Here is a 26,189-nt window from a genome sequence, read left to right as displayed (position 1 = left end):
CTCCGTCTCCGAGCGGCGCTAAGTGCTGCTGACACCGAGCTTACACAACATCTGATCAAGGCACAGTGGTGTTGTTTACCCTCTCCTCGTTCGCTAAAGCATCATGAAGACAATTTGCATGCGAAAGGTAGTGTCGCTATAAACCCGCGTCCTGCTGAGACTGAACCCCTTTGAAATGGCACCTCAACCCTGTGATATCACAGTCGGCGGCCGGGGAAATTATACGGATGTCGCAAACAGATGGCACTGTCTTTAAATAGGAGAAAGAGCAGGGAAGCAACAGAGTTTAAGGAGAAAGATCTTTACCGACACTGCCATAAGTCCTGAACATTTCACCTCCAGATCACTGCTTTCAGGTGTGCTATACTAATTAGTTCAGTTGAAGGAAAACAGGACTACAGCACCCAGAATGCATTAGACTACCATACAAAAGTCCATAACTGGTTACAGTGTCCACAATGACCCCCAGGGAAGTGGTCATCCTACCAGTTTGCCAGCAATGTGCTCATTTATATGCAGTTAATTTTTTCAGAATTCAGTTTCCGCGGGTCATTTTACTAGAACTGCAACTATTTTATGAGTTAAGTTCTTTTTTTTGGCAACAGTAGAAATTGACACTGCTTCACTGTTTTTGCCATTCATCAGAGAAGTGTTTTCCTTCCATTTGGATGTGTTTATAAGCTGGTTGGTTATGTATGAGCCACCTTGCCACGGAGTTCTGGTCAAGGTTCATGAAGAAAAGTGCCAAGGGGCAATGGTCAGACCATGGGTGCTGATAAAACAGGAATATTTAAGGATTTATAAAATATGACTAATTTGATTCCTGAAATTGATCTAAGAGACTGCAGTCCCGAAATAAAGGGCTTTGCACCCTATGGTCAAATTGGTAAGGCGGGCACTCGACAATGGCCGAGGGCCCGGTATCCGAGTTTCAGCTTAGGGCCGCTTTTTTTGGGCAGCCTGGGAGCCGAAGTGGGCTATGTCCATGCTGTTCGGATGCCGCTAGCGGACCACTGGGTGCACGAGTGCAGCTGCGGCCGGTAGTGGGAGTACCAGCCGGGCGGTGACGTTGGGAGAGGGAGGGGCAGGGTGGGGGGTAGTAATGTATGGATTACGGACTTTAACAGGTAAGTAAACATAAAAATAAATAAAACGAATTTCGTTGCTTGCACTGCATCGTATGGATAAGTTCACACCAGTGAACCGCAGCTGACTACAAGTGAGGCCACTTCTGCTCAGGCCCCTTGCCCAGCTCAATCTGCATCCATTAACGGGCCGGCCCAGCGAGAGTAAGGGATTGACACCTCTGCCCCATCTGTCTCCAGAAAGGCCACTCGAGCAGCCGTGGCTGGTAGTGGGAGTACCGGCCGGACGGTGATGTGGGGAGGGAGAGGGGCAGGGTGGGGGGTAGTAATGTATAAATTACGGACTTTAACAGGTAAGTAAACATAAAAATAAATGAAACGAATTTCGTTGCTTGCACTGCATCACCAAATGCGATGCAGTGCAAGCAACGAAAATCGTTTTACTTATTTTTATGTTTACTTACCTGTTAAAGTCCGTAATCCATACATTACTACCCCCCACCCTGCCCCTCCCCACGTCACCGCCCGGCCAGTACTCCCACTACCGGCCGCAACTGCATGCCCATCATTTATTTAGTGCTGCGTTGGGCAGAAAAAGACGCTGACTAGATATCTAAACTATGGAATTGTCTATTCAAGGGCATTTGGCACTATCATTAACAGTTCCTGACCCAGTAATGGATATTAAAAGAGAAGAGATGCTGAGTGTACACAATGTTGGTGGCTCAAGTCACTCTTGGCAAAACCCAATTGGTTACAGTAAATCAGTGCTTTCCCAAAGGATTTTAGAAGGGCAGAGATCCTTCCTTGTGGGTGAGAGGAATGAAAGAGAGATTCAGGACAACTGTATAACACTTAAGATGTTGATAAATGCCATGGAGGTTGTACAGAACTATTAAGAGATATATCTGTTTTTATGCTGCAAGGCAACAGTTGTAAATTAAGACTGCTGAAACTGAGAATATGTGTGTGGAAGAGAAAGATACAAGAATAGGTAGAAAATAATTTAGATGTGCAGTAACATCAGGCATGGTGAGCAGCAGAGGTCCAAGTCCTACAACTACCAATGAGAGAGAGGCCACACAACATCTTAATATAAAACACAGGAGAGAATAAGTATTCCCATTTCCTGTACAGGTCTGGCATCGGGGTCAACTGCCAGCACTCCATGGCAGGATACCAGCACTTTCATCAAGCTCACCGGCTATAGCGTATACACATTATAGCATTCTTCAGACAACAACTATACTGACATCAGTAGCGGCCGGCACGGAGCGTGGGTAGCGGGCCCGGTGGGGAGGGTGGGAGGATTGTAAAATAAAAAAAGAAGCATTGTGATTGGAGCCGTGGATCGGCACTCAGCCAGGGAATGGGGGCTGGCCATGTTCTCTACCCAGGCTGTAATGCAGCCTGCGTTGGAGAACATGGGAAGTGTGCAAACCACTCCTCCCCTGCTCTGAGAGCCGAGCAGCACCGCCCGCTCCACAAAGCTGCACAGCAGGAACCAATACAATTATAATAACCTTGAGTTATTATCATTCTATTTGTTCTTTCTTTCACTGCTTTGCAGCAGTGAGGCGACGCTCCTTCGCCTTAAAGGAAGAGCTGCCACTGTTTGACATTCAAAAATTAAAAAAACAGAGAGTTAGGTTGAAGGGTTCATTGTATCATGTAGATATACGCATATTTGTGTCTACACGCAAAGGTATATACTACAACGAGAAAGGTATGTGCTTATTATTGAAAGTCAAGGTACATCTGCCTGATTGTTTTGTAGTTATATGTTAATGATGTGTCAAATTCATCAAATATTTTATGCGTTCATAGTGTGCAGCTGGTAAAATTCTGATTCATTTTAGATATTTGTCAGTAACTTTAATAAGAATGCACTGTTCTGGAACATAAATGCAAAATCATACAATGACCGGTTGTGAGAACACTGGAAGCAACCCATTTCATCATTCACTGTTTCTAAATGCCCAAGAAAGAGTACTAAATAAAATGCAAATTATCCAAAACGCAGCCGCCAAGCTCCTTGGAAGAATCCCTAAACATCAATCTGCGTCAAAAACTATCAGAAAGTTACATTGGCTTCCAATTAGAAACAGAATCAAATTCAAGGCCCTCTGTATAGTGTACAAGGCTCTGCTCAACGTGGGACCAGCCTTTTTCACTCAAAATCTTATTCCCTACAGTCCCTCTAGAACACTACCCCGTACCAAATCTGTTTTATGGGGAGACAGAAGATTTCTTGTAGCAGCGCCCAAACTATGGAACACCCTGCCGCACTCGATTAAAAAAATTTCTGGGTGTTTATTAATTTAACATTAACTGATTTATTGAGTAATAATATATATTGATAAAAATGTTTAACACTATGATTCAAATTCCTAATATTAGTATGTGCTTTAGTTTTCTGAAATATTGTTTAATATTGATAAAAATAGGAAAAAATTTAAATAAATACATGTCTCCGAGTTGGAGTCTCAGCATGTTCAAGAGCACCGTAGGATCATAAGAATGGAAGGGCAGTGTGATGGCACACACAATTCTTTGAAAATTCTTGTGAGTGATTGAAACAATGTAGAATTTTTGCAATACTGATAATAGGATTTTCAGGGCATTAAAGTGTATATTAATTGGTTATGAACTTTTTGGGTTTGAAGTACTGATTTCTGGGCATACGTTACACTTTAAACAACTTAGCTTCATTTTCAGCAGCAGCAAAGTTAAAGCTCTAGTCTCCAATTTAGAGTCTAAGCATGTGTAAGAGCTCCATATTAGACTATAAGAAGGGTAAGGGAGAATAACTGTGTATCAGGTGCTCTACTACCATGTTAAAGGCACACTTGTTTGTGCCCGTCAGCACCCCTGAGCGGCCGGTCCCTGCCATGCTGCCTATTTTGATATGGACCATGGATGTATCTCCTATTCAAAAAACGAGCTGGTTGACCTTAAGGCCGGGAAAAGGCTTCACAAAACTTCATTCAATTGTGCATTTATGAATGCTAGGTCTTTGGTGAAGCATGGACTGGAAGTTGATGATGTAATCAAAGATTATGATTTTGATTTTCTTTTTGTTTCAGTGACTTGGCTTCTGGATTCTGCTATATCGATGCCTCATGGCTTTAAGATAATTAGAGAAGACAGATCCAAAGGAAGGGAGAATGACGGTAGTCTTTAGAGAAGAATTCACAGTTCAGACTATTTCATGTGAGGAGTTTAGTGCAACTGATGTTTTTGGGGTAACTCAATTCTGCTACTCTCCAGACCTGCACAACATAACTTAGGATTATAAGAAGAGTTCCTTCAGTTTAACAGCAACAAAACCATAGACCTTGTATGGCTATTGGTGCTGCAAGATTTTACTCTTTGGGCAGATTGCAAAAAGCAGGGGAAAGGTAAATGCCTATTAGATAGTTGTGAGTCATTTTGCTTGACTCAATTGGTTGACAGTGCCACCTGAGAGAAAAAGTACACTTTGGACCGGATCTTATTAGTGCATGATAACACTTTGGATACCAAGGTGGTTCCAGTTCTTTAAAGTAACCAGTACTGCCTTAAGATAAGATATTAAGCCCAGGGTTTCACAGACACGGGGCAAGGTTACACAGGCGAAGCAAACCAAAGCATTAGAGGGGACTTCCCTCTTCTTGGGCAGGACATAGAGGATACTTACTCTTATTTAGAACCTGGATCTGCTCAGCCCTAGATGGAATTACCACACTGATATGCCCCAAATTCCAATGAATCAGAAAGTTGACACCTTGGTTTACTAAGGAACTCTTCAAGATCAGAAAGGTTGTAAAAAATGGAAAGAATAAGGTGGAAGAAATATAGAAGTTTAGAACAAGAGAACTATGCTAAGAAATTAAGAATCTATAAAAAAAACAGGTCTATCCAGCAAAAAAGATGTTCTCCCCACAAATACTAAAGGCAAGGCCATTGGAATTATGCCGCAAGGGAGGACCACATTATGTGCAAGTGTTCTCTGAATTTTGTGGCAAGAAAAAGGCACATTTTGTGGCATACTGAAGCACATTTTGTGATAATACCTTATGATTTTGTAATTTCCAATACCTGTTAACACTATCTAAAAGGATAACCAATAGAAAGATGACCAGTCACTGATGCGGTGAGCGTAAATTTAGTGGTTTTCTTTTTCTTTTTTTTCTTTTCCCTCGTTGTCATCTGTCAACTCCCCCCCACCGTCATCTGTCAACTTCCCCCACCCCGCTTCACCACTCTTACCTGCAACGGCCGCCAGTGAATATAAATATTTCTCCATCCACTGATGAAGATTATAAGCTCATTTAGATTCCACCTAATGATGTATGCAAACATGCTTACAGGAAGAAGCTAAATGGATGAGAAGGAACGCACTCTAACTGAACTCTTATAAAACAGAGGTGATGGTCATAAGTCCTAATAAACAGATTTGGTCTGATATATGGTGAGATCTAATAAACAGATTTGGTCTGATATACAGTGGGCATCAAATTTGGGTGCAACTCCATCTCCCAATTTAGTGATCAATGACTTGGGTATAAACCTCGATGACAAACTTTTGTTCCAAAGTCATATAAATAAAATAACATTGATGTGCCTGTTCTCTCGTGAGCTGTTAATGAAAACCTTCACTTTTCTTGCTTCAGAGCATAGGCAGCTTGCAAGTGGTTCAGAATTTAGCAGTATATCTCATTTTCAGGCTTCCTAAGCGAACCAGGATTTCTGCGCATAGAAGAGCTCTTCATAGGCTAACGGTGGAGAAGAGAATTAAGGCTTATTCCACCTTTAGAAAGTTTCTAAAACGCACCTCGTGTGAGTGTTTTACAAGGAACTGAGGATTTTGATGCATCTGAATGTTTTGGCGTCAAGAAGCCCTTTGTTGGCAACAGTTGTTGCACTCTATAAAACATCATAACATAACATGGCAGAACATATAATATGTTTCATGTATTTAAATGCAATATTACTAATTTTCATTTTATTGTGTTAGAATGTAATAGTTATTATTTAAATGTTTGTATTTTTCATTTTAGAATTCTTAACATTTTTTCTGAATTATTTTTAAATTTGAGCAAAATATTTTTAATATTTCATTTAACATCAAAAATTTTGCAAACACATGAGATGGTCAAAATTTTTTGAGAAGTTGTAGTTAAAATTAAAACATGAAAATTATACATGTTTTATATATTGTTTGTGTGATAGGAATTCTAGATGTATGCACTTTCCCCAAGGTTGGTAGGAGTTGAGTTAGTTTAGTATATAAGAAACAACATCCCATTACATGGACTTATCCCAATATGTGTAGACTGGGTGTAAAACAGTAAATATGGCCCGCCCATTAATAAGCTCTGTCTCCAATGTTAGGAGAACGGGAACTATACTACTCAATATGACATCCCCAAATATATACACTTACCAAAATATCTGTAGGATTCTAATTAGAATAGTAAATATGCCTCCTCAAATTATATGGACTTTGCCCAATCTTTGTAGAGTAAATATGCCCCCTCCATTATATGTGCTTTCTTCAGTTTGTGTAGGACTGAAGTTAAAATAGCAAATATGCTGTCACCTAAACATATGCATTTTCACCAATGTTAGTGGGACTGGATTTGGAATAATACATTTTCCTCTCCAAAATGTATGCACTTTCTCCACTGTTTGTAGGACTGGGGTTACATAAGTAAATTTGACATCCGTAAACTTATGTACTTTTCCCAGTGTTAGTGGGAATCGAGTTAGAATAATCAATTTTAAATACTCAAATGTGTGCACTTTCCACAGTGGCATTGGAACGGGAGGTAGAATAGTAAAATTGACATCTCCAAATATATATATGCACCTGTCCCACTGTTGTAGGGCTGGAGATAAAATAGTAAATATAACCCCTGCCCCCAATTACATGCACTTTCCTCAATGTCTGTAGGGATGAAATTAGAATAGTAAATGCCCCCCTCCCAACACTCCCTCCCCCACTTATATGCATCTTCTTCAGTGTGAGTGAGAGTGGAATTAAAATAGTAAATATGACAACCCAAAATATGTGCACTTATGCAGTGTTAGCGGGCATGGAGCTAAGTATAGAACATTTGGACCATTTATATACGCCCTTAGCCCAATGTTGATAGGACTGAAATTAGAATTGTTAATTCGACCCCCTGCCCTATTATAAACACTTACCCCAATGTTTATAGAATAGAACCTAGAATAGTAAATATGCTCTCCACCCCAATTATACTGTAGTTTACAAAATGTTTGCGAGAGTGGCATTAGAATCCCTCAATGGTGTTTCTTCACCTGTCTTAAAAATGCTGTCAGCGGTCCCTTTAATTGCAGGATGATAATATGACTGTAATATATGATGATGCTGAAGCCCATGTATGCAACATATTAACACTACTCGGGCAAAAAGCATATATTTTCAGTTACATTTCATTACTTGGTTTTTGAGCTTTCTGAAACGTACATATCACCTTGTATCTATCACAATAAAAGATACCTGAACCAACCAGGTGCCTTATCATGATGCCAATTTCTGAGCAGCACCAGGGCAGAGGGTATCCGTCTTTCTTTTTGGTATCTCGAGTGTATACATTAACTCGGAAACATCTCCAAGTCCATGCATGTTTTTCTGACCGCAGACCTCTGCAACACAAAGAGGCAATTACCAGCCTCTGTTTCTGAGCTCTGCTGTAAGAAGCCAAAAAGAAGTGCGCAGATGAAGCACAGAAAACAGCATCCTGATCCGGCCCAAGGAGGAGAGAAAGAATGAAGTCATTGACACTATGCAAACCTTTGCTGATTGTAGTCTAATGGTCTTACTTTAAAATCAGCTAGGATGCGAAGATAGCTTATGCCGTTTCTCATATATGATCAAATATGAGAGGGTTTCTAAAAATAATAGGTGTTACGATTTGATATTAAGCCACTCTAATGCCTCAGCAGAGACAATGCACCACAATGGCGAATGAACAAAAGTGCAATATTCTTCATCGAGATTACAATATAGAATGTGTCGCTATTGATTAAAATGTGGTTATGAGTATGAGGCATACAGCTCGCTTCAGTAACATACAACTGCTCATAAATAGAGACAAATCGAAAATATAAATTACGTATTTATTCAATTGATCTCACCTGCAGTTCCAGAGAGCTCCACGCTTAAGGTTTGTTCAATAGTCTTGTTCTCAAATGGGGAACCCTTGGGATCACTGGAAGACATTGAACATTTATAAAAACAAGCTGAAATGGAGCTGCTGTAGACAAAATATGATAATGTCCCTTCCATTAAAAACTGGTGTGACAGTTGTTAATACTTACTTTGGTGACTCAGGTGTCAATGGAAGTGACAGGCAGGTTGACTTGGCTGAAAAGGAAACAAAGAAATCCTTAAAAATCGGAGCTATTTGGAAAATGTGTTTTTATATCTTATATATAAAAAGTACTAATGGAAGTTATAAAAACAATGTTTTTATATTATGCAATTATCAGATAGAGTAACATATTACAAAAAGACACTAATATTTTCCAATAAAATTAAAGGGAATGTCAGTCTCTAGAACTTAGCAGCACTTATAGCGAACTTGACATAAAAAACGTATATTTGCTAATTACATTTTCAGCATATTTGCCAATGTGTTAAATAGTGGCGAGTTTCTACATGACATAGTCTGTATTAAATAAATGGCAGTAAGCATAAGAATGTGCTGGGCAATTGGAATTACTAATGTGTCCAGAACATTATTATCCAGAAAACATATATAAAGCACACTCCTCTGATGCATGAAAATTGTCACTATGTAGATGAAAACCTGTAGCCTTGGCGCTCACACACACTAACAACGGTGCAATGTGCCCTGGTTACAACTCTACCAATATATGACTTTAGTAGGAGAGAGTAGGTCCCTCTAGGAGGATCCACTGTCTGTAACACATTAATAATAGTAATAAAGCAGTTTTTTTAAATGCATCGGCTGCATTTAAAAAAGAAAAATTAAACATTTCTGTTTCATTTTTTAAATCAGGCAGTGGTCCCTGGAACCACTGCCTGCTGTTAAAAAATATTTCGGCGTGGCTTACCACCTTCTTGAAGTAGGTGGTAAACTGCGAGAGTTTTGCGGCCGCATATGCTGTCTCAAACAATGGTACATTCCATTGTGACTCCGTGTTAGGAAGGGATGAGCTTTCCTAATAGCGAGAGTCGCAAAGACTATTTTGCGAGTCACAGACTTGCAAAATAGCATTTATACATGCCAGGGACCTTTTTTGCGGTCGCAAACAAAGCAATTTTTTGTTTGCGACCACAAAAAACGGTCATACATCTGGCCCTTGAAGCCAGACTTAGTGATTGTGCGCTCCATGAAAGAGAAAGCTGCTGCTGATTCTTATCCTACAATGGGGAATTTCAAGACTGTTACTGGATCAATAGTGCAAAAAATACCACTCTAGCAAGTTCACTATTAACAGGGCAAGTAGATTCCTGATGAGTTCGGCAATGTTCAGAATTAAACAGTATGGTGCCACGGAGGATGAAAGTCACTGCCAAGGGAGCAATGCTTTATCGTCCAATCCAAATCATTGCTAGGAGAAAACACAAACAAAACACATCACACGAGTTTTCAATAGGGTAAAACAACATAAAGGTGCAGTGACTAATGCACAGAACAACTCTGCAACCTTTTTCCGAGTCCTTCAACTCACGGCTCGAACCATCCATAAGCCTATCCTACAGCCAAGCTACAAATTCACCCTCAATCTTTGCTGGCTTCAGCCACAATTCAGCCAGCTCCTGGCTGCACTCACTGGTCCGCCAAGCCTCCAACTTCATATTTGCAAATGAAACTGAACTATATCAACATTCTCAGCAGTAGCAACATTATGTTGAAATTGAGTACTACTGCACCCGCCTCTGTGACCACAGATTACTAATGCTGAGTGGAGTACATTACATGTGGGCCACTGGTTTGAATCTCCCTGGGGTAAACACCTCATGATATCCTACTGAGATCAATGAAAGCAGTGCCACTGAATTGGGTACCAACATCTATTATTAAGGTACACCTGAGTGAGTCTGTGGAGAGTATTATATGAATGGTCAGTATTTGTGCCGCTGTCCTGCAGAAACAAGTCGAAAATTGTTTGGAGTAAGGGAAAAAGGAGACATGCATGAGATTTGGACAGTTGGATTTTAGTATTCTTATCTGAAATTGTGTACGTATCTCTTTACATGTCTATAATCTTCCTAATATAAAGGACAAATACATATTAAAATGTCGTTCTCGCTGTAAATCCTGATGTGGACATTTAAACTCACAGCTCACTGGTAATGATAATGATGATTGTCTAGAAAGTGCTAAGTTGATTGTTTTAGTGGCACTTGTTCCAATTCACAAGGGTTTCTTTATGGCTGTGCATCTTCCTCAGGGGCCACTTAATGTCGGCTATATTAAAAACTCAATGATGTGCTTCCTTCTGCACGGCCTACCAGACTGCACGTCAATGTCAATCTCTGGACAAGGCCATGTGAATGTTTTTCCTTCGAGTGAAGTAAGGGCATCTATCTAATTTGGTTTTCCAACAACCCAATTCTGTTTTAAAAAACTTGAGTTGAAAGGAGTTTCGTTCCGAAACCCATTGCCTATATTTTTTTGGGCTTGTCTTTCTAATGCACGTGCGCTTGTTTGCTGAAGATAATATGACCTTCAATAGAGCTGTGCGCAAAGTGAAGGGACTGCAACAAAAGTTCAAAAAGAAATGCACTTACTTTCACTGATAAAGGGTGAACATTTGTGAAACCTGTGCATGGTGACACACATATGTACGCATGCACACTTGGCATTCATGACACCATTATCTAATCAGGTAGGCCCTATACGTATTAATTATTAAGACCTAGGTAGATTTTACCGAGGTAGCACGTTCTCCTGACGTGTATATTGATTATCAGTGCAGTATGTTTTTTGTATACATTATTGAATGCTCAAAGCCAATACAATCTTGGACTTGTACCAAGATCATCACGTGTTGAGTGCAGTGCACCCACTGTACAGGAGACTTGGACTAGAAGGATTTTTATTTTTTTGTACTGTTTTATACATTCTTATAATGTGGACTCAACCCGGGGGCTTCAGCATGTTGTGCCTGAAAAGTGAAGTAAGACCTCAGAAGACAAAAAACACAGTAGGACTTAAAATGGCCAAATAACACACAAGAAACACAGTGCAAGGTCAACTCGAAACGACTTTGAAAAAGCCTTTGATACAGTTGACTGGACCTATCTTGATAAAGGGCTTGGAGGTGTGGGTCTTGGATTTCGTTTCTGTGCATACTGAGGGTCCTCTACGCAGGTGCTCAAACCCGGGTCCAGGTTAATTGTGTCTTATCAAACCTCTGTCCTATGCGGAGAGGAACCCGGCAGGGATGCTCATTGTCTCTGCTTTTGTTCGTGCTCGCTATCATGTCACTGGTGGTGTGGATTTGATGGAACGCCCAGGTGTGGGGATTCGACTGGGGACTGACAATGGAGGATCGAATAGCTCTATTTGGGGAGAATGTCCTCCTATTTATGTCAAAACCGGTTGAAACTGGGCTTAGAGTACTTCAAACCTTAATCTTTTTGGGAAGGAATAAGGGCTTCAAGTCAATAGGGGCAAATTCCTATTAGTTCGGATAATGGGGACCACTGAGGTGAAGCCTGGCAATCCATAATTCCAAAGCACCAAGTTAGCTTCACTTACCTTGGGGTGTATGTATAATGGGGAAGGGATTTGGCATGGAGCCTGAATCTCACCCCAGTGCTGGACAGAGCTAATGAGGACCTCTCATGCTGGCTTTATCTCCCTCTCAACACCATGGGTAGGGTAACCTGGTACAAAATGATGATCCTGCCCATATTCCTCTACACATTACAAAAGTATCTCTTTTATATTCCACAAACATGGTTTGTATTGGTCCTGGCCATGTGACCCAGATTTATTTGGGCTGGAGGGGCACCCAAGGCGACCCTTGCGAAATGGGCTTGGGCAATGTACGGTGGCAGCCTGGCCATGTTGGACATACGACTATATTATTGAGCGGCTCATCTACTCCCCATTAATGACTGGGTGCACAGGGGATGGGACGATCCGGCCTACAGGGGTGAGTTTGACCTGCTGGGTCTGGACAATGTACTCCACATCTCATATGGTGGCTCAATTTCCTCTGATGCCCGGAGATCATGCAGGTAGCATTTAAAGGTTGGAGGCCAACCCTCCGGTGGTTGGAGTGGGATCGCAAACTCACTAAGCAAACCCCACTCTGTGTGGGTAGATGGTTCTCTGGAGGGATTAAAGGGTGAGATTATATTGGGTTGTCAAGACTTGGCAATGTTTAGGGTGGACAACATATGAAATCCTTTCAAGAGCTCCAAAAGAATTTGAAATGACATACTCCCAATTCTACCATTATTTACAACTCAGGCACGCCCACATGCCCATAGTGGTGATCTTCAGGATCTCCACAAATACAGTCCCCTGGAAAGAAAAATTCTCATGGGCACTTGGGAAAGGGTGGGATATCCCAAATTTACAGGCCCTTGTGATACATTCATCAACCTCATTGCTTTCGCTGAAGCACGGTGGGAGGGTTGGGTGGGTCTTTAGATGAAGAGGACTGGTGAGATGCCTGCATGGTTCAGCGCACTCTAGCTATCTCAGCCAGTCTCCACTTTATTCAATTCAAATACCTCCATCAACTCTTCATGACCCCTCTTCGCCTGCGGAGAGCAAGGCTGATAGATTCCCCAGAATGCCGTACGTGTGAGAAACCAGCGGGGGATTTTTAAAATGTTATGTGGCAATCTCCTGTGATACAAAAATTATGGTCTGCTATGGTTACCATGTTATCTGCTCTGGTGTATATTAGCATTGATCCAAAAATTGCTCTGCTTGGGATCCTGGACGAATTGGGTGGGCCCAGGGGGGACACGACTTTGGTTGGTCTGGGCACACTACTAGCTGAACGTTAAATCACTCTCAATTGGAACTCCTCGGTGGCCTAAGGTTATTGATTGGTGTGGCAAATTGGAGGAAATAATCTATGAAGTCAGGGTGTGCCCCAACAAATTTGATAATGTCTGGAAAAAAAGGTCGGAGTATCACAGACTGGGGAACTGATGTCCATTTATAGCACCTTTTGGTTATGTTGGGGGTTACTTTGTCGGACTCGTTCCATTTCCCTGTGATATCAATGCTGCTATTTGTGTCCGTTTAATCACTGTACAAGTCAAAAGGTTTGATATTAATTTGCAAAATCTAAATAAAGTGTTTCTATGAAAAATAGCAATATCAGTCCCAGAATGAAATATTAATTCCCAAGACTTCTCGAATTTCTAAGGCTTTTGACAATGGAGAGTTAAAAAGATGGTGGGATGTATCATTCATTCTGTTTTATGAGGACTTTGTGGAAATGCCTTGTATGATAGTTTGGGTTCAGATCAAAATGCATTGCTACACACTGAAGAACTGGGCATTTGAGTGTGTGAACGTACACACGCAAACTTACAACCACACACATATACACACAATGTATGGGATTTAATTTAGGTGCATTCACTATGGAAGTTCAAGGTGCTACTAAATAACCTTCCTTCAAGTTATGACTGAAACTCTTAGCTTCCAGTATGGTAGAAAGATGTACAAACAATGTTCAGATTGCACCAATTAAAGTGCCCTCTTCACCATCACTAAAGTTTGCTTTGATATATAGGGTTAGTTCCAGATCAGAGTGTCTTCAGTTATTGAAAACTGTTGAAAATTACCTGCCTGTTCTGAGGATACAGAACTTACAAACATGTTGGCCCAGATTGGGACCAGCTGCTAAACATGCCCCTGAAGAACAAAATGTACAAATGATCGCATATATTTCCCAATTAACTTTACCACAAGTGAGTGAACTGTAACATTGTGCATGGTTGTGATTCACAATAAACAACATTTCTTTCTAATGAGGCTCATGGGGCCAGATGTACAAACTTAACTTTAACCTTTTCTTTTTCACTGAAAAAAATATATAATGTATATATTTGTTTCTGCCATGACAGTGAAAATAAATGCAGCCTAATAACAAATGTTGTTTAGAACAATTGTTATATTCCAGTTTATTACCACAGAAGAGTAAAAACGGCAGGAGAAAACACTGTTTAGAGCATCACATATTTCATGTAACAACTCCTTAACACACACAAGCAGCTCTCTTATAGTCACAATTGCCTATTTAAGTGGATTCGTATTTACGGTGTAAGCTCTTGCATTCTGGGTATTCTTTAAAATATATTTTGTAAACAAATTCACATGAAAAAATGCAATGGAGTAAACCATATATGCATGCAAAGAGAGGAAAATTCGATTTAATACCATTGTTGAGTGAGTGGATGGTCATGGCTCCTCTTCACACTCAACGATGATACAAGAACAAGGACAGATGCTTAGGCCCTGCTAGTAAGTCAGGGTCTCAAATAACATTTGAAAACATCGTTTGCAAAGTGGTGACAAGAACTTGACAGAGGTAATTAGTGAGCACCTGGATGAAGAATGGAATATAAATTATTCCTTAGCACACCCCTACCTAGATGACAGATATTCAGTCAAATGGCAACCTGAATAGTTCCATGTTCAAGGGTTTCCTGAAATGAAAGATGTTGGGGCTTGCCCATCACTTAAAATTCAGGTTGTTCCATAGTCTGAGAATATGCTCCCAGGAATAGGCCTCTTTGTTTTAATCTTTCAAAGTCTATTGTTTAATAGGTTTTGCAGTGGTTGGATGGAGGTCTTTGAGTGAGATGTAATATGTTGCCAGATTCTGCAAAAACCTAGAATTGCACCAAGGTATGCTCTATTGCAGGGTTAAAAAACTCTTGAAGGTAATTGCCGACTTAAATGGCACCCAGTTGAGTACCTTCAAACCTGGTTCATTTCAGTTTAGTTGACAGAGACTAAGGTAAATTCTAGCTGCTTGATTGTACAGTCTATGTGAGGTTGCTAATGTGTTTCTTTAAAGGATAGTGTAGGATACATTATAGTTATCAAGGCATGCAGTTATCAAAGTTCTAGTCAGCTGCACCTTATCCCACTAGTGAAGACTTGGACCGATTTAGTAAGGGCAGCAGAAACTAGACACTCTTAGCCACTGAGGAGCAGAGGAAAGGTCGTTGAAGATGAGCTGCAGGTATTTAACTCTCACGAAAGGGATCCTACAGTAGCAGACCAGACAAAAAGGACAGAAGTTCCTGTGGTCAATACCAGCATCGGAATCTTATTTTGTAAAATGACTGATGATTTTGCTGGTGATAACTGGAACTCACAGACATTAGAACCATAATGGATGGAATCTTAGAAACATACGTACCATCAGCAGATCAAACAGCGAACTCTGAGAAATGGAGCCTTTCTCAACAACTGTCAGGATTCTAGCATTGAACTGCCTCAATTATGGCCATCAGACGTACTGAAACAAAGCTAAGTTCATTCTGTCGTGAATATTCTACTTAGTGCCAGGCATGATATACAAATTTCAAATGTATGATCATTTTAGAATCTCCACCAGTATGCGTCCTTCACATATCAATGTACCATCATGTAGAAGGTACAGAGGATACCAGTAATATAGATTAATCATCAAAACAGGATCAAACCTATTGTTTGCTGAGTGGCTCTTCAAAGGCAATCTTAGGAAAGGGTTCATGAAATTTCTTCCTCGGAAAGTGTACTGTCGATATTGGTGATAAATTAGTCACACAGATGGTCAAGATAATAGAATAAATAAGAATGGGTGAATTGAATGTGGTCAAAGAAGAAAAGGGCAACATCTGGCCCCTCAGTTTGCTTTTCAGTAAAGTACGAATCGTCACCAAAACCTCAAAAACTCCAACCTTAGCAAAAAGACAGCTGACTGTGTAATAGTGATAGAAACAATTCTTGCAATAGATGACCTGATTAGTGAAACAAAGTACAAAAGGGAAACAATGTAGTGAGCTGAATTAGCAAAGCTTGCAGATTTTCAACCCAATTAGCAATTTTTGGAACGGCAATGCCGTTGGCCTGGTATACAGTTGTGTCTCCTGCAAAAGGCCCAACTTGAGAATCAGGTACCTGGGTTTTTGGATTTGTGGCCCCAATCTCAAGCTAATCTTGCATTTGTGTTAATATCTAGGCCTGTCACTGGATATAAGTCCAGTCCAGGACCTATACTGAGCCTGACCTTGACCTGGAGGAGCTCACAAGTACTCATTCCCTAGTGACTTGATACTAATGTTACTGTCACAGGGTTCAAGCACATAGCCCAGTGTTTTACAATGTTTTATATTGAACCCAGTGTGATCAAATCTCTTCTTTCTGTATCAGAGGAATAATAGTCTACCTGTCCACTTGTGTAAAGTTCTGCTGCAACAGGAGAATATGAACCTTTGAGTTAATATCCTGAGTGCATGTATATAAATATGTCTGTGCATGGTTTGCATGTGTGTATGTCTGAGTGAACTAGATTTAAGGAGGCCTGTGGGTTCCATATTGGATGCCTTAAGCCTGTGCATTTGAACAAGATAGAGATTAGGTTACTTTTTCAGACAATGGAATTCCTGAGACTGGATTAAGGAGAACTAGGCAATGAAGTGGAGGAAGAGGAGATAAGCTCTGCTTAGAAATGCAATTAGGTCCTTTTGCTGCAGAGAGCTTTTCATTAGTCTCACTGAGTACTGCCATTTGGTGGATGGTAGCAATAAACAATGGGACTGCAGTTCCTGTTGTAATAATGTGAAGTGTTCTTTAGGAAGGGCTTAGACTTTTGTCTCTCAATTTCTGATTACTGTTAGATGAGTGTTCCAGGCTGGTGATGACCCCGCTGGAGGAGCATCCTTCTAAACAAATGCAGAGTCTGAAAAATAGCCTGAGAGGCACACATGAAAGAAGAACTGACCCAAACCAGTTTTGAAAGTACAAACAGAGAATACACATTCCTGTCTGCTGTACCTGTATAAGAGTGGGAGCTGTTAACCCACTTGTTCCGTTTCCAAGTTCTCTTCGACCGAGGAGGGGGTTCTACCCAGATAATTACGGTGCAACCTGAGTTGATGTCCACCTGATAGCCACCTACCCAGATGTGAGGGGGCATCTGCTCTGAAGGAAGGGCTGTTCTATATCCTGGAACACTTGGCAGATCCAGCCTGGAAGAAGAGAGAAGGAGCGAGCCAACTTTCCAAGAAGAGTGGAATACAGGCGTGGTCGAGCAGTTGACCCATGTGTGGGTTCATCTAACAGAGACTCATGGAGGTGTTGCTACAGTGTGGTCTATGCTCTCAGCTGGACACAATCGCCAAATCAGAGAATTCATGGCACTGTTGAAGTGAGACAGGGAATATTACCCCGTTAATCTTGCTTTTGCAGGCATGACACTTGCCCCAAAGTGTGAACAGCTGAAGAGGAAACTCTGAGGGATGTATGTATGTATATAAACATGTTGTTTTACGGGTGTTCATGTATACACTATATTCGTTATATTCACCTGATTTCTTACACTAACCAAACATATGAATACCAAGTATAGTTCAAAATACTATGGCACAAATTGTGCATGATAATTCTGCACAACCACACACTTTTTGGAATCTAAGTTCAGGTCTTCAAAACAACTGCTACACCCATGAGATGCCAAAATACGCCACACAAAAGAAATGTGGCAATTACAATGTATCATTTGTTATGTTTTGACTGAAATAATGACACCCTTAAAGGAGTCTTCTTGCCCAGCCTGCTCATGACATTGTTTTGTCAAAGCTGCAGGAATCCACACATTTTGTCTCCAAACCTGTTTTAATGTTCAACACCTGACGCTTAGCATCACTAGCAGGTTATTTCAGCATTATTTGTTTGGTTTGTTCTTGTTGACATGTACATTACTTCAAGGATAGTGTGGCTTCCTAGGAGTCAGTCATAATGTGGAATGTGCTTTTGCATGAAAAAGTCGTACCTGTAGCTGTAATTTTTCTCCAAGCACACTTGCATTATTCATTGGCAGTGGATGCCACCGTTCAGGGCTGAGGAAGAGTGGATGTCAATTTTGTTTTTCTACCATACTAGGTATATCAAATACTCTCAATTACTACTTGCCCCAAGCAGTGATCATGTTTGTATTCAATCGATATTTTTATGGTGCTTTCCACATCAACCCCTCTCCTCCACAATGCCTAAAGTGCTTTTTCATGTGGTTTTGCGTTTAATGTTTAACAAAAAAAATACTGCAGAGCAATGAAAATTAGGCCTGCTTGGTCTTCTGGACTACTTTACTTGTTGACCTAAAAGCATAAATACATGTGAAGAAGCAGGAAATACTGTTTCTGTATTTTGCAGAAAGAATATCTTCTTCCTGTAAAAAAGGGCATCATAATTGAACCAGATTGTAAAGTGTTGTAGTATATTTTTGCCTCATATCTGCATTGCTTTCGAACTGGGACGAGCCCGCAGCATTTCCCTTGTTTTCTCAAAGGCTTGCATATTGATGAACGAAAATCTATATTGAGGGGTTGGAGCAGCTCGGCAATTTCGGATCTTTTTCATAAAATAATGTTCTTAGCGCCACAACCCACCTGGCAAGTGATGTGACTGCGTGTGCGCGTGCGCGTGGCCTTTCTTTTTGGAGATGCTTTTGTCGTGCCTGCCGCCGCTACTCCGGTTCTCTGCTGCTTTGGGCTGCGGAGAGTAGTCATTTGCAGTTAGGTACTTCAGCAGCTCGGAGCAGGGACGCCTTGGCGGCTTTTGCTGCTGACAGGCAGATTTCGACTTACTGCTCCACGGGGTCTCGACCTTAAAAACAGGGAAAAGAGAAAATTCACAATCTGCAAACACAATATTTTTCAGAGTTCAATCGAAGCTTCCTTTTAAATTACTCCAGACTACTGAATTTGAGTAACAGGATGGACTGAACAACGCAATTTAAAGGAGCGTCATGCATCTTTTCCCACCCTGTTCAGTTGCATCTAAAAATCTTTTGCAGACATAACACTGAAAAAAGACAGATGGCACCAACCGTTAATTCGGCTGGCTTTCTGAATGCAAGTTCAGTGTGCACAGCACAGCAAGGCTTTGTTTGAGAGGCGCTAGAAAAAGATGGCGGGGAACAGCTCTTCGCGTTTTGGCTCACGTGGTTCCCTTACTTGGGCAGCTGGTATGACAGCCCGCCAGCATCTTCGGCCCCTCGTAAACCATACACGTCAACAGATTTTATAACCGCACAGCTATTCGGTTCGTCGCTAAACCGGGTGGACGGCAACAGCTACGAGAACAGCCATTCACCCCTGCCAAGAAATCACGGCCATGAAGAGGTCTATTCAGCTTACAAGCAACCAAGCCTTTTTGGAACGTGCTTTAAGATGTACTGGCGTTTCGCAGTGAGAAGCAGCACAGAACCTACAAAGTACGTAGCCTGGCTCCCTACTCTTGTTGCTGGGAGTACAAAAGGCCTTCTTACATTCCTCACCTCATAGAAAAGATTATGTTCCTACCTTAACAACCGCCGGGCTTGTTCTGATCCTGTGATTAGGGGCGGCATGGTTTTGTATGCTGAGGCCTCGGCATTCATTATAATTTAGCTGAGCGTTGGCTGGAGCCAGCAAGAGCTTCTTAAGCTACAAACATATCATGGAAGGGAAAAAAGGAAAAGTTATACACCTCCGAGAATTAAGGTGACTTATTTGAATTTTTAGCATAGTTTGTTAAAATTAACTCGTTTAACGTGCTGCAGAATGCAGATTAAATGTATGAGCGATTCGCGATCAGTTTCCTAAGTTTACGAGCAAACAAGATTGTATTGTAGTTTTTTGTTTGTTAATAGGAACATAGGCCCTTGTATTAATCTCAGCCACTGGTAATTACTTGGGGCTGCATCCCAGTCCAGCCATATTTTACACACCGTACCACCTCAGTTTAGACCCAGCTTTATGCAAATCAGGGTTGACCCTGTTCCAGTTGGCGCAGTCCACCTCGAATTGCAAGGTCCTCCCTGAACCTGAACACAAGTAACTCAGTCAAAATAGGTTTTGCTCTGATTGGGGCTCTTGCTCTTAAGTCGGGAGTACCTCGGTTCTAGTGGCACAGTAAGCACGGGACCGGGCATACCCGTCACACTTAGGGAATTGCACTGAAATATACAGAAAAACTGATAGATGGAATGCTTGAATTAACCTCAACCACTACTAATTATTCAGGAACGAATCAGAGCTCATCATTTATTTGTACTCCATGCCACCTCAGTTTGGACTGAGCCATGTGGGATTCAGTCTTGACATTGCTCCAATCAGAACAGTCGAGCCCAAACTGCAAGAACAGCAATACAAGCAACTCAAGACTGGTTATGCTCTGATTGGGTCTCTTCAGTCAGAAGTAGCTTGCTTCTAGTGGCACAGCGAGCATGGGACCCACACCTCAGCATACCCGTCGCACGTAGGGTGTCTCACTGAAGTATTTAAAAAGATGGACAGAATGTTTGAATTAATCTTATTCATCGATAATTGCTCTGGCCCCATGCCAGAGGGGCCCCAATCACGGCAATATCAGTCTTGGATTGGTGGTGTTCCAATTCAGGAAGAAACTGGGAGTTCATGCAGGAGCAGGGTCAAGAATGATTTGCATATGGCTGTGTCCAAAGTGAGGTGGCATGGTGTGCAAATGAATGATGCAGTGGGATGCTGCCCCGAGTAATTACCAGTGGCTGAGATTCAGTAGAGGCTGGTACGGTTCGAAGAGGTGTGGTGAAAAAAGTATATAAAACTTACCTCTGCACTGCCGTTGTCTCTCCTTAGTTGTCTCCCCTCCGCTTTTCTTCTTGAATCTCAGAAGCAGGAAGCAAACAGCCTCCCCTAAGTGTATCACGACACTGCTGTCATCAGCATGACAGAAGTGCTGTAATTAGTCTGAGCTACCTGGTTCAGTGCTCAGACAGGGAGTGGGAGCCTGTATATGTTCTCCACACAGGCTGTGCAATACAGCCAGATGGAGAACATGCTAATTTAGAATGACTGTCTGGTCAGCGCAAGATGGCTGGCCAAACAGTGATGCACACTTAAGTGCACATATTTCCTCCTCCCCCAGCTCTGACAGCCCAGCCCACCTCGCCCTAACCTGGCTCACATTCAAAAATAAAATGATAATTTATAATTTTATTTTTCCTTTTTTGCACTGCTAAAAAGCAGTCAGGCATGATTCTCTGCCTTAGCAGAGGAGCCGCTGCTGCTGAGATTAATTCAAGCATTCTATCCAGCACTTTTTTGTATAATTTAGTGTAATGCCCTAAGTGTGATGAGTATGCCCAGACATAGGGGATATGCTTGCTGTGCAACTGGAACCAGGCTAAACTGAGGGGCCAAAAACTGAGTGAGATCGGTCTTGGGTTGCTTGTGTTTCACTTCACGGATAACCTGGCCTACCAATTCAGGCTGGGATGTTCCTATTGGAGCATGATCAAAACTGATTGGTATATGGCTGGTTCCAAACTGAGGCAAAATACCAGTGGAGTAGGATGCAGCCTGAGTGATTACCAGTGACAGATTAACTCAGCCATACCATCCATCACTTTTTTATACACATAATTTATCAAACATGATACAGGACCCTCTACCTAGGCCCACAGAGATGCGTCCATGACTCAAAAGAGGCTAAGACACGTATGAAATACAGGTTATGTAAAAGTCATTACCATCTTGGACAACAGAAACTCTTGAGTTTGTCTGTACCACTGGTAATTACCATTGCGAAGGGAACCAATTATATACAACATTATCCTTGATCTTGTTCCAACAGAAACAGTCCATCATGAAATAAAAGAACCATCATCTCTGAATGGGAACATAAGCAACCCCAGGCATTTTCAGCCGTGTTTGTCCTCATCATTGACAGCAAGAGACCCACACCTGTGAATACTCACACCACTAATGACAACTCACTCAGATAGGAAACACACAGCAATTAAATGAGAAACAAGTGTGACAATACTCTGTTATGTAATTTCTTTCTCATTTCCTGGGTCAGTTTGTGAATTGAATCACACCCCTCAACAAGTTCCTCAAAAGGTCCTCAGAAAAAAAGCTGACTAGCCAATATAGCAATCCTTTCTGAGGTGAAATGTGAAACCAAAGAGTGAAAAAATAATGTGCTAACTGGCAGTCAAGAGTGCTCTCGTTACACAACAGAAAGATAACTTTACCCACTGAGTTAGAGTATAACACCAGCTTATTTAGCCATGTGAAATTCAACATTAGGATAAATCACATATAATCCAATGTACATCATCTTTCAAAAATAACTAGTTATAACTGCAGTAGATTATCAACTCAAATGTGGCTGCTGGTGCTCCAGTCTTAGAAGTGATGACAGCAAAGACTGATCGTTATATTGCTAGTGGCAGAAAGGCAATCCTCCAGAGTGGTGAAATATTTACTTTGCAGCTTTAATGAGCTTTAATACTTGTCCTGGGAACGAATTCATAAATGTTTAAGGAAACTTTCTACTCTTCCTGTGATTTCCTTTATCAGCCCGCCCTGAACAACATATACATGTATTTGTATTGAATTATTCTTTTTCATGCTTAACTTGCATTAAAACTCTGATTGGAACACTGTTATGTTGAGAGCTTCATTGAAAACATTCAAGTAGCGCAGGGCTTATAATGGCTGGTGAAAATCCTGAGATCCAACATTCCAATGTTTGTCTTCATGATTCTACCTTTTTAATTTATAACATTCTACCCTTAGTGGGTGCAATGTTCTAAAAGCCTTCCAGCCCTTCTGCCTCCAGCTAAACTATTTTTTTTGTTGCAACATTTAATTATTGAGACTTCAGCAATGTGCACTATACAAGTAGACAATCAGATAGGCATTGAGAATACATGACACACAGTGCCATATGTCATGGTATAGAGTAAAGAGGAGGAAAATGGAGTGGGGGAGCTAGGGGAACCTAGCAGTTAATAGGAAGAGGAGAGGAGGAAAACAACAATGCACTTGCGCTACCCAGGGTGGGTGTGTAGATGTCCCCCACCAACCAACATAAGTGGAAGAAGGCCATGTCCTTCGGGGGAAAGGGGACAGGGTATGATAGAGAACCCCACTCAGGCAGATGAGGTGCCATTGGTAGCAAGAAAAGGTGGTGAGTGGGCAGAACAGAGGAGGATGGTAAGAGGGGAGAAAGGCCGTACTAGAAGCAGATATGTCATAGCACCGGTGTCCTTGGGATGACAGAGGCCAAACCGTGTAAACTCCCAGGGGTGAGGCTAAGGAGAAAGAATCTTTGTAACATGGTCTGTGGTGGCAGCTGGGGTAAAGAGTCCAACACCCCTAACACAAAAGCGCACCAGACCGCCTCAAAGGTAGGAAGTTGGTTATTCAAAGTATATGTGATCGTCTCGCAACCTACTATATGATATAATGCCAGAAGCAATTCAGTCGATAGGGGGAGAGAGGGCTGCGGCCCGTGGCATAAGGTACAGAGTTTGGATGGGTCTGCCCCTCATAGGTGGCCTTCATCTTGGCCAGATCGAGAAGGTCATATTTCAGATCCTAGTGCTTCAGCCTGGGGTGTAGTGAGATGAATACCTGCAGATAGCATTAGTAGCCCGTGAATAGTAAGCAGCAAACAAGATCCTGTTACTACCAAGGAGGAGGGGTTTCGAGACCAATTGTGTGGCCTGTAGAATTACTTGGGTGTCCTCGTGGCGCAACGCACAGGCAATGATTGGTCGGGGAGAGTTAGTTTCAGAGGTGAGGCAGGATTGGATGTAGTGTACCTGCTGGAGCTCAACGGGTTCCGAGAATTGCAGGTGGAGAAGATCTGGGAGCATGGATGTTAAGTATGCGGTCATCTCTGACTGTTCCGCACCCCCCAGGTCACCATAGATCCTGAAACTGACTCTTCACAACTTGTCCTCCAAATTCGTCATCACCCGGTAGAGAATGTCAATATCACGGCCCCAGTCCAGGAGGCGCTAATACTGGTATTTAGCGGCATCCAGGCAATTGTCGACCCCATCCAGGCGAGTAGTGATCATTGCCATATCCTGTATGATAGATGTTCCCTCTGAAGGGAGGTAGGAAATGTTTGTATCCATCGCTGTGAGGGTGGACCCAATGGACGATATCTCCTTAAGAAGCTCCTCAATTTCTTGGTCATCAAGCTTGGGAGGCCTCAAAGGTGTCATTTTCAGAGCTGATTGGGAGTGTCTCACAGCTTCCAAGTGGAGTAGTTGGCTAACCAGTGGTTGGAATGTCAACATATGGAAAGGAAGGGGTGGAGGCTGAATGCAAGAACACAGGGATGCACTCACAGACGACTGAGGATAAGGGTGACTGGCTGCACCACAGGCACAGTGCAGGGGTCTGTGGTAGCTGCCTAAAGTCCAAACTTTGATTAACATGCCCTCCCCAGAAGACCTGTTGTAAGTGGCATGCCTGCAGCCCCACTGCAAATCCAGGCACCAGAAGTTCCCAGACACACTCCACAGTGATCATCCAACAAAGGTCCAAGGAACTCAGACCTAGGAGATCCCCAGGTCACATGGTGGCCCCCAGTTGTGAGAAGCATGGCAGAAGACCCAAGGAGGTAGGAGGGGGACACCTCACAATTAAAATCCAGTGCTGTGTCCAAACAACAGCTAAAGATGGAAAGACCTTTAACTTACGGCTTCATGGTGAAGAGGGGTTAACACAGATGGTGCTCTCCACAGCATACAGAGCTGAGCAGGGACAATGGTGAGGGTGAGGGGAACCTGCAGCTGCATCCTCTGTGGTAGCCCTGAGTTTTACCCCCCTTCTCTACCCCTGCTATTTAAGTAAAGGGGACTCACAAGCAAAGAGAGGCAGTGATGGGAGGGTGGCAACAGTGTCTCCGGGGATGGGGGCGAGTCCTTGATCTCCTCTTCCACCCCTGTCACCCAAGCAAGGGGGGGGTGTGGGCAGCAGAAGCAGCGATAGTAGGTCCTTTTCGATGATCCGGGGAGCTCTTGGCCTACTGTCTGTATGAGAGGCCAAGGGAGGCAGGGTGGCCCGTGATGAAAGCGTATGCTGCAGGGGCCAAATGTTCACATCCTGGCAGGAGAGAGCAGCACAGCACATCACATGAGGGCAAGGCTCAGGAGCCCCTTTGCAGTGATCTTAGGCATCACCCTGGGCCTTCATCAGCCAAAAGAAGTGCTGGGGCTTCTGACGGCCACTTCAGGGCTGACTCAGCATTTCGGTCAGAGACTCAGAAAAAGGACGATGCTGCGGCCACGTCCCAAAGACACACTTTGCACCGGCTTGTCTCTGCACCCCCACGGCCTCGGAGTCTGAGCAGGGTGAGAGCGGCCACAACATGGACCTCCGTAGCAAGTGAGGCTTGGCTCAGTGCACCCCAAGTCCAGGCGGGCGAGACAGGCAGCACTTTGTACCAGCTCGTCTCTGCACCACCACAGCCCCGGAGTAAGATCAGAGTGAGTAAGCCCAGGCCAGGTACCTCCGCCACAAGTGGGGTCTGGCTCAGAGTACCCCATGACATGGCATGCAAGAAAGGATGGCTGGCGAGAAGTGTAGTCTAATGAGAGAGGAGCCATCATGTTGAGCTCCAAGCTCTGCCACCTATACCGGTTGTTAAAGGCCTTCTCCTTCTCGTGGATTGGGTCTATAATGAGGGAGAGAGCCTTTGACAACCGGTTTAGCCCAAGGCAGAAGAACTACCGGGCTATAATAAAACATTGGAATGTTGAGATCTTCACTGAAGACAATGGAGTGGTTCCAGGCTTATAATGGCTGGTATAAGCCTTCTGTTCCAACATTTAAATGTTTGTCTTTCTTTTACTCCCCTTTTTAATTTAGAACATTCTACCCTTAGTGGATGGAATGTAATAATAGCATTATAGCCCTGCTGCCTCAGGTTATACATGTTGCTAAAGGCTCTCACTCTCGTTCTAGACCCCTTGCCTGTGAATTGGTCCTATAACTCAGGTTCAGAACCTTCAGCAACCAGTATAGCTGTAGGCTATGAGGCTATATTACCAGCTTAAAATATCAAATTTGGCATACTGAATACTGAACACAAATTT

General features: G+C 42.4%; 1 protein-coding gene across 2 annotated transcripts in view; it reads right to left on the bottom strand.

The window, feature by feature from the left end:
* PPARGC1A (PPARG coactivator 1 alpha) overlaps positions 1 to 26,189 on the bottom strand; it is a 244,608-nt gene that overhangs the window by 80,285 nt on the left and 138,134 nt on the right. For both annotated transcript variants that reach the window (XM_086964024.1, XM_086964025.1), the window contains exons 4-7: positions 19,627 to 19,749; positions 18,712 to 18,928; positions 8,418 to 8,463; positions 8,235 to 8,308 (exon numbers count right to left, since the gene is read on the bottom strand). In XM_086964024.1, the coding sequence (XP_086820150.1) occupies positions 8,235 to 8,308; positions 8,418 to 8,463; positions 18,712 to 18,928; positions 19,627 to 19,749 (460 nt within the window). The remainder of the gene's footprint in view (positions 1 to 8,234; positions 8,309 to 8,417; positions 8,464 to 18,711; positions 18,929 to 19,626; positions 19,750 to 26,189) is intronic.

The sequence above is a fragment of the Lissotriton vulgaris genome, chromosome 3_2, assembly GCF_964263255.1.
Source record: "Lissotriton vulgaris chromosome 3_2, aLisVul1.2, whole genome shotgun sequence".
Classification (NCBI taxonomy): Eukaryota; Metazoa; Chordata; class Amphibia; order Caudata; family Salamandridae; genus Lissotriton; species Lissotriton vulgaris.
Note: the sequence above shows the minus strand (reverse complement) of the source record. Positions and strands in the feature narration are given on the sequence as shown.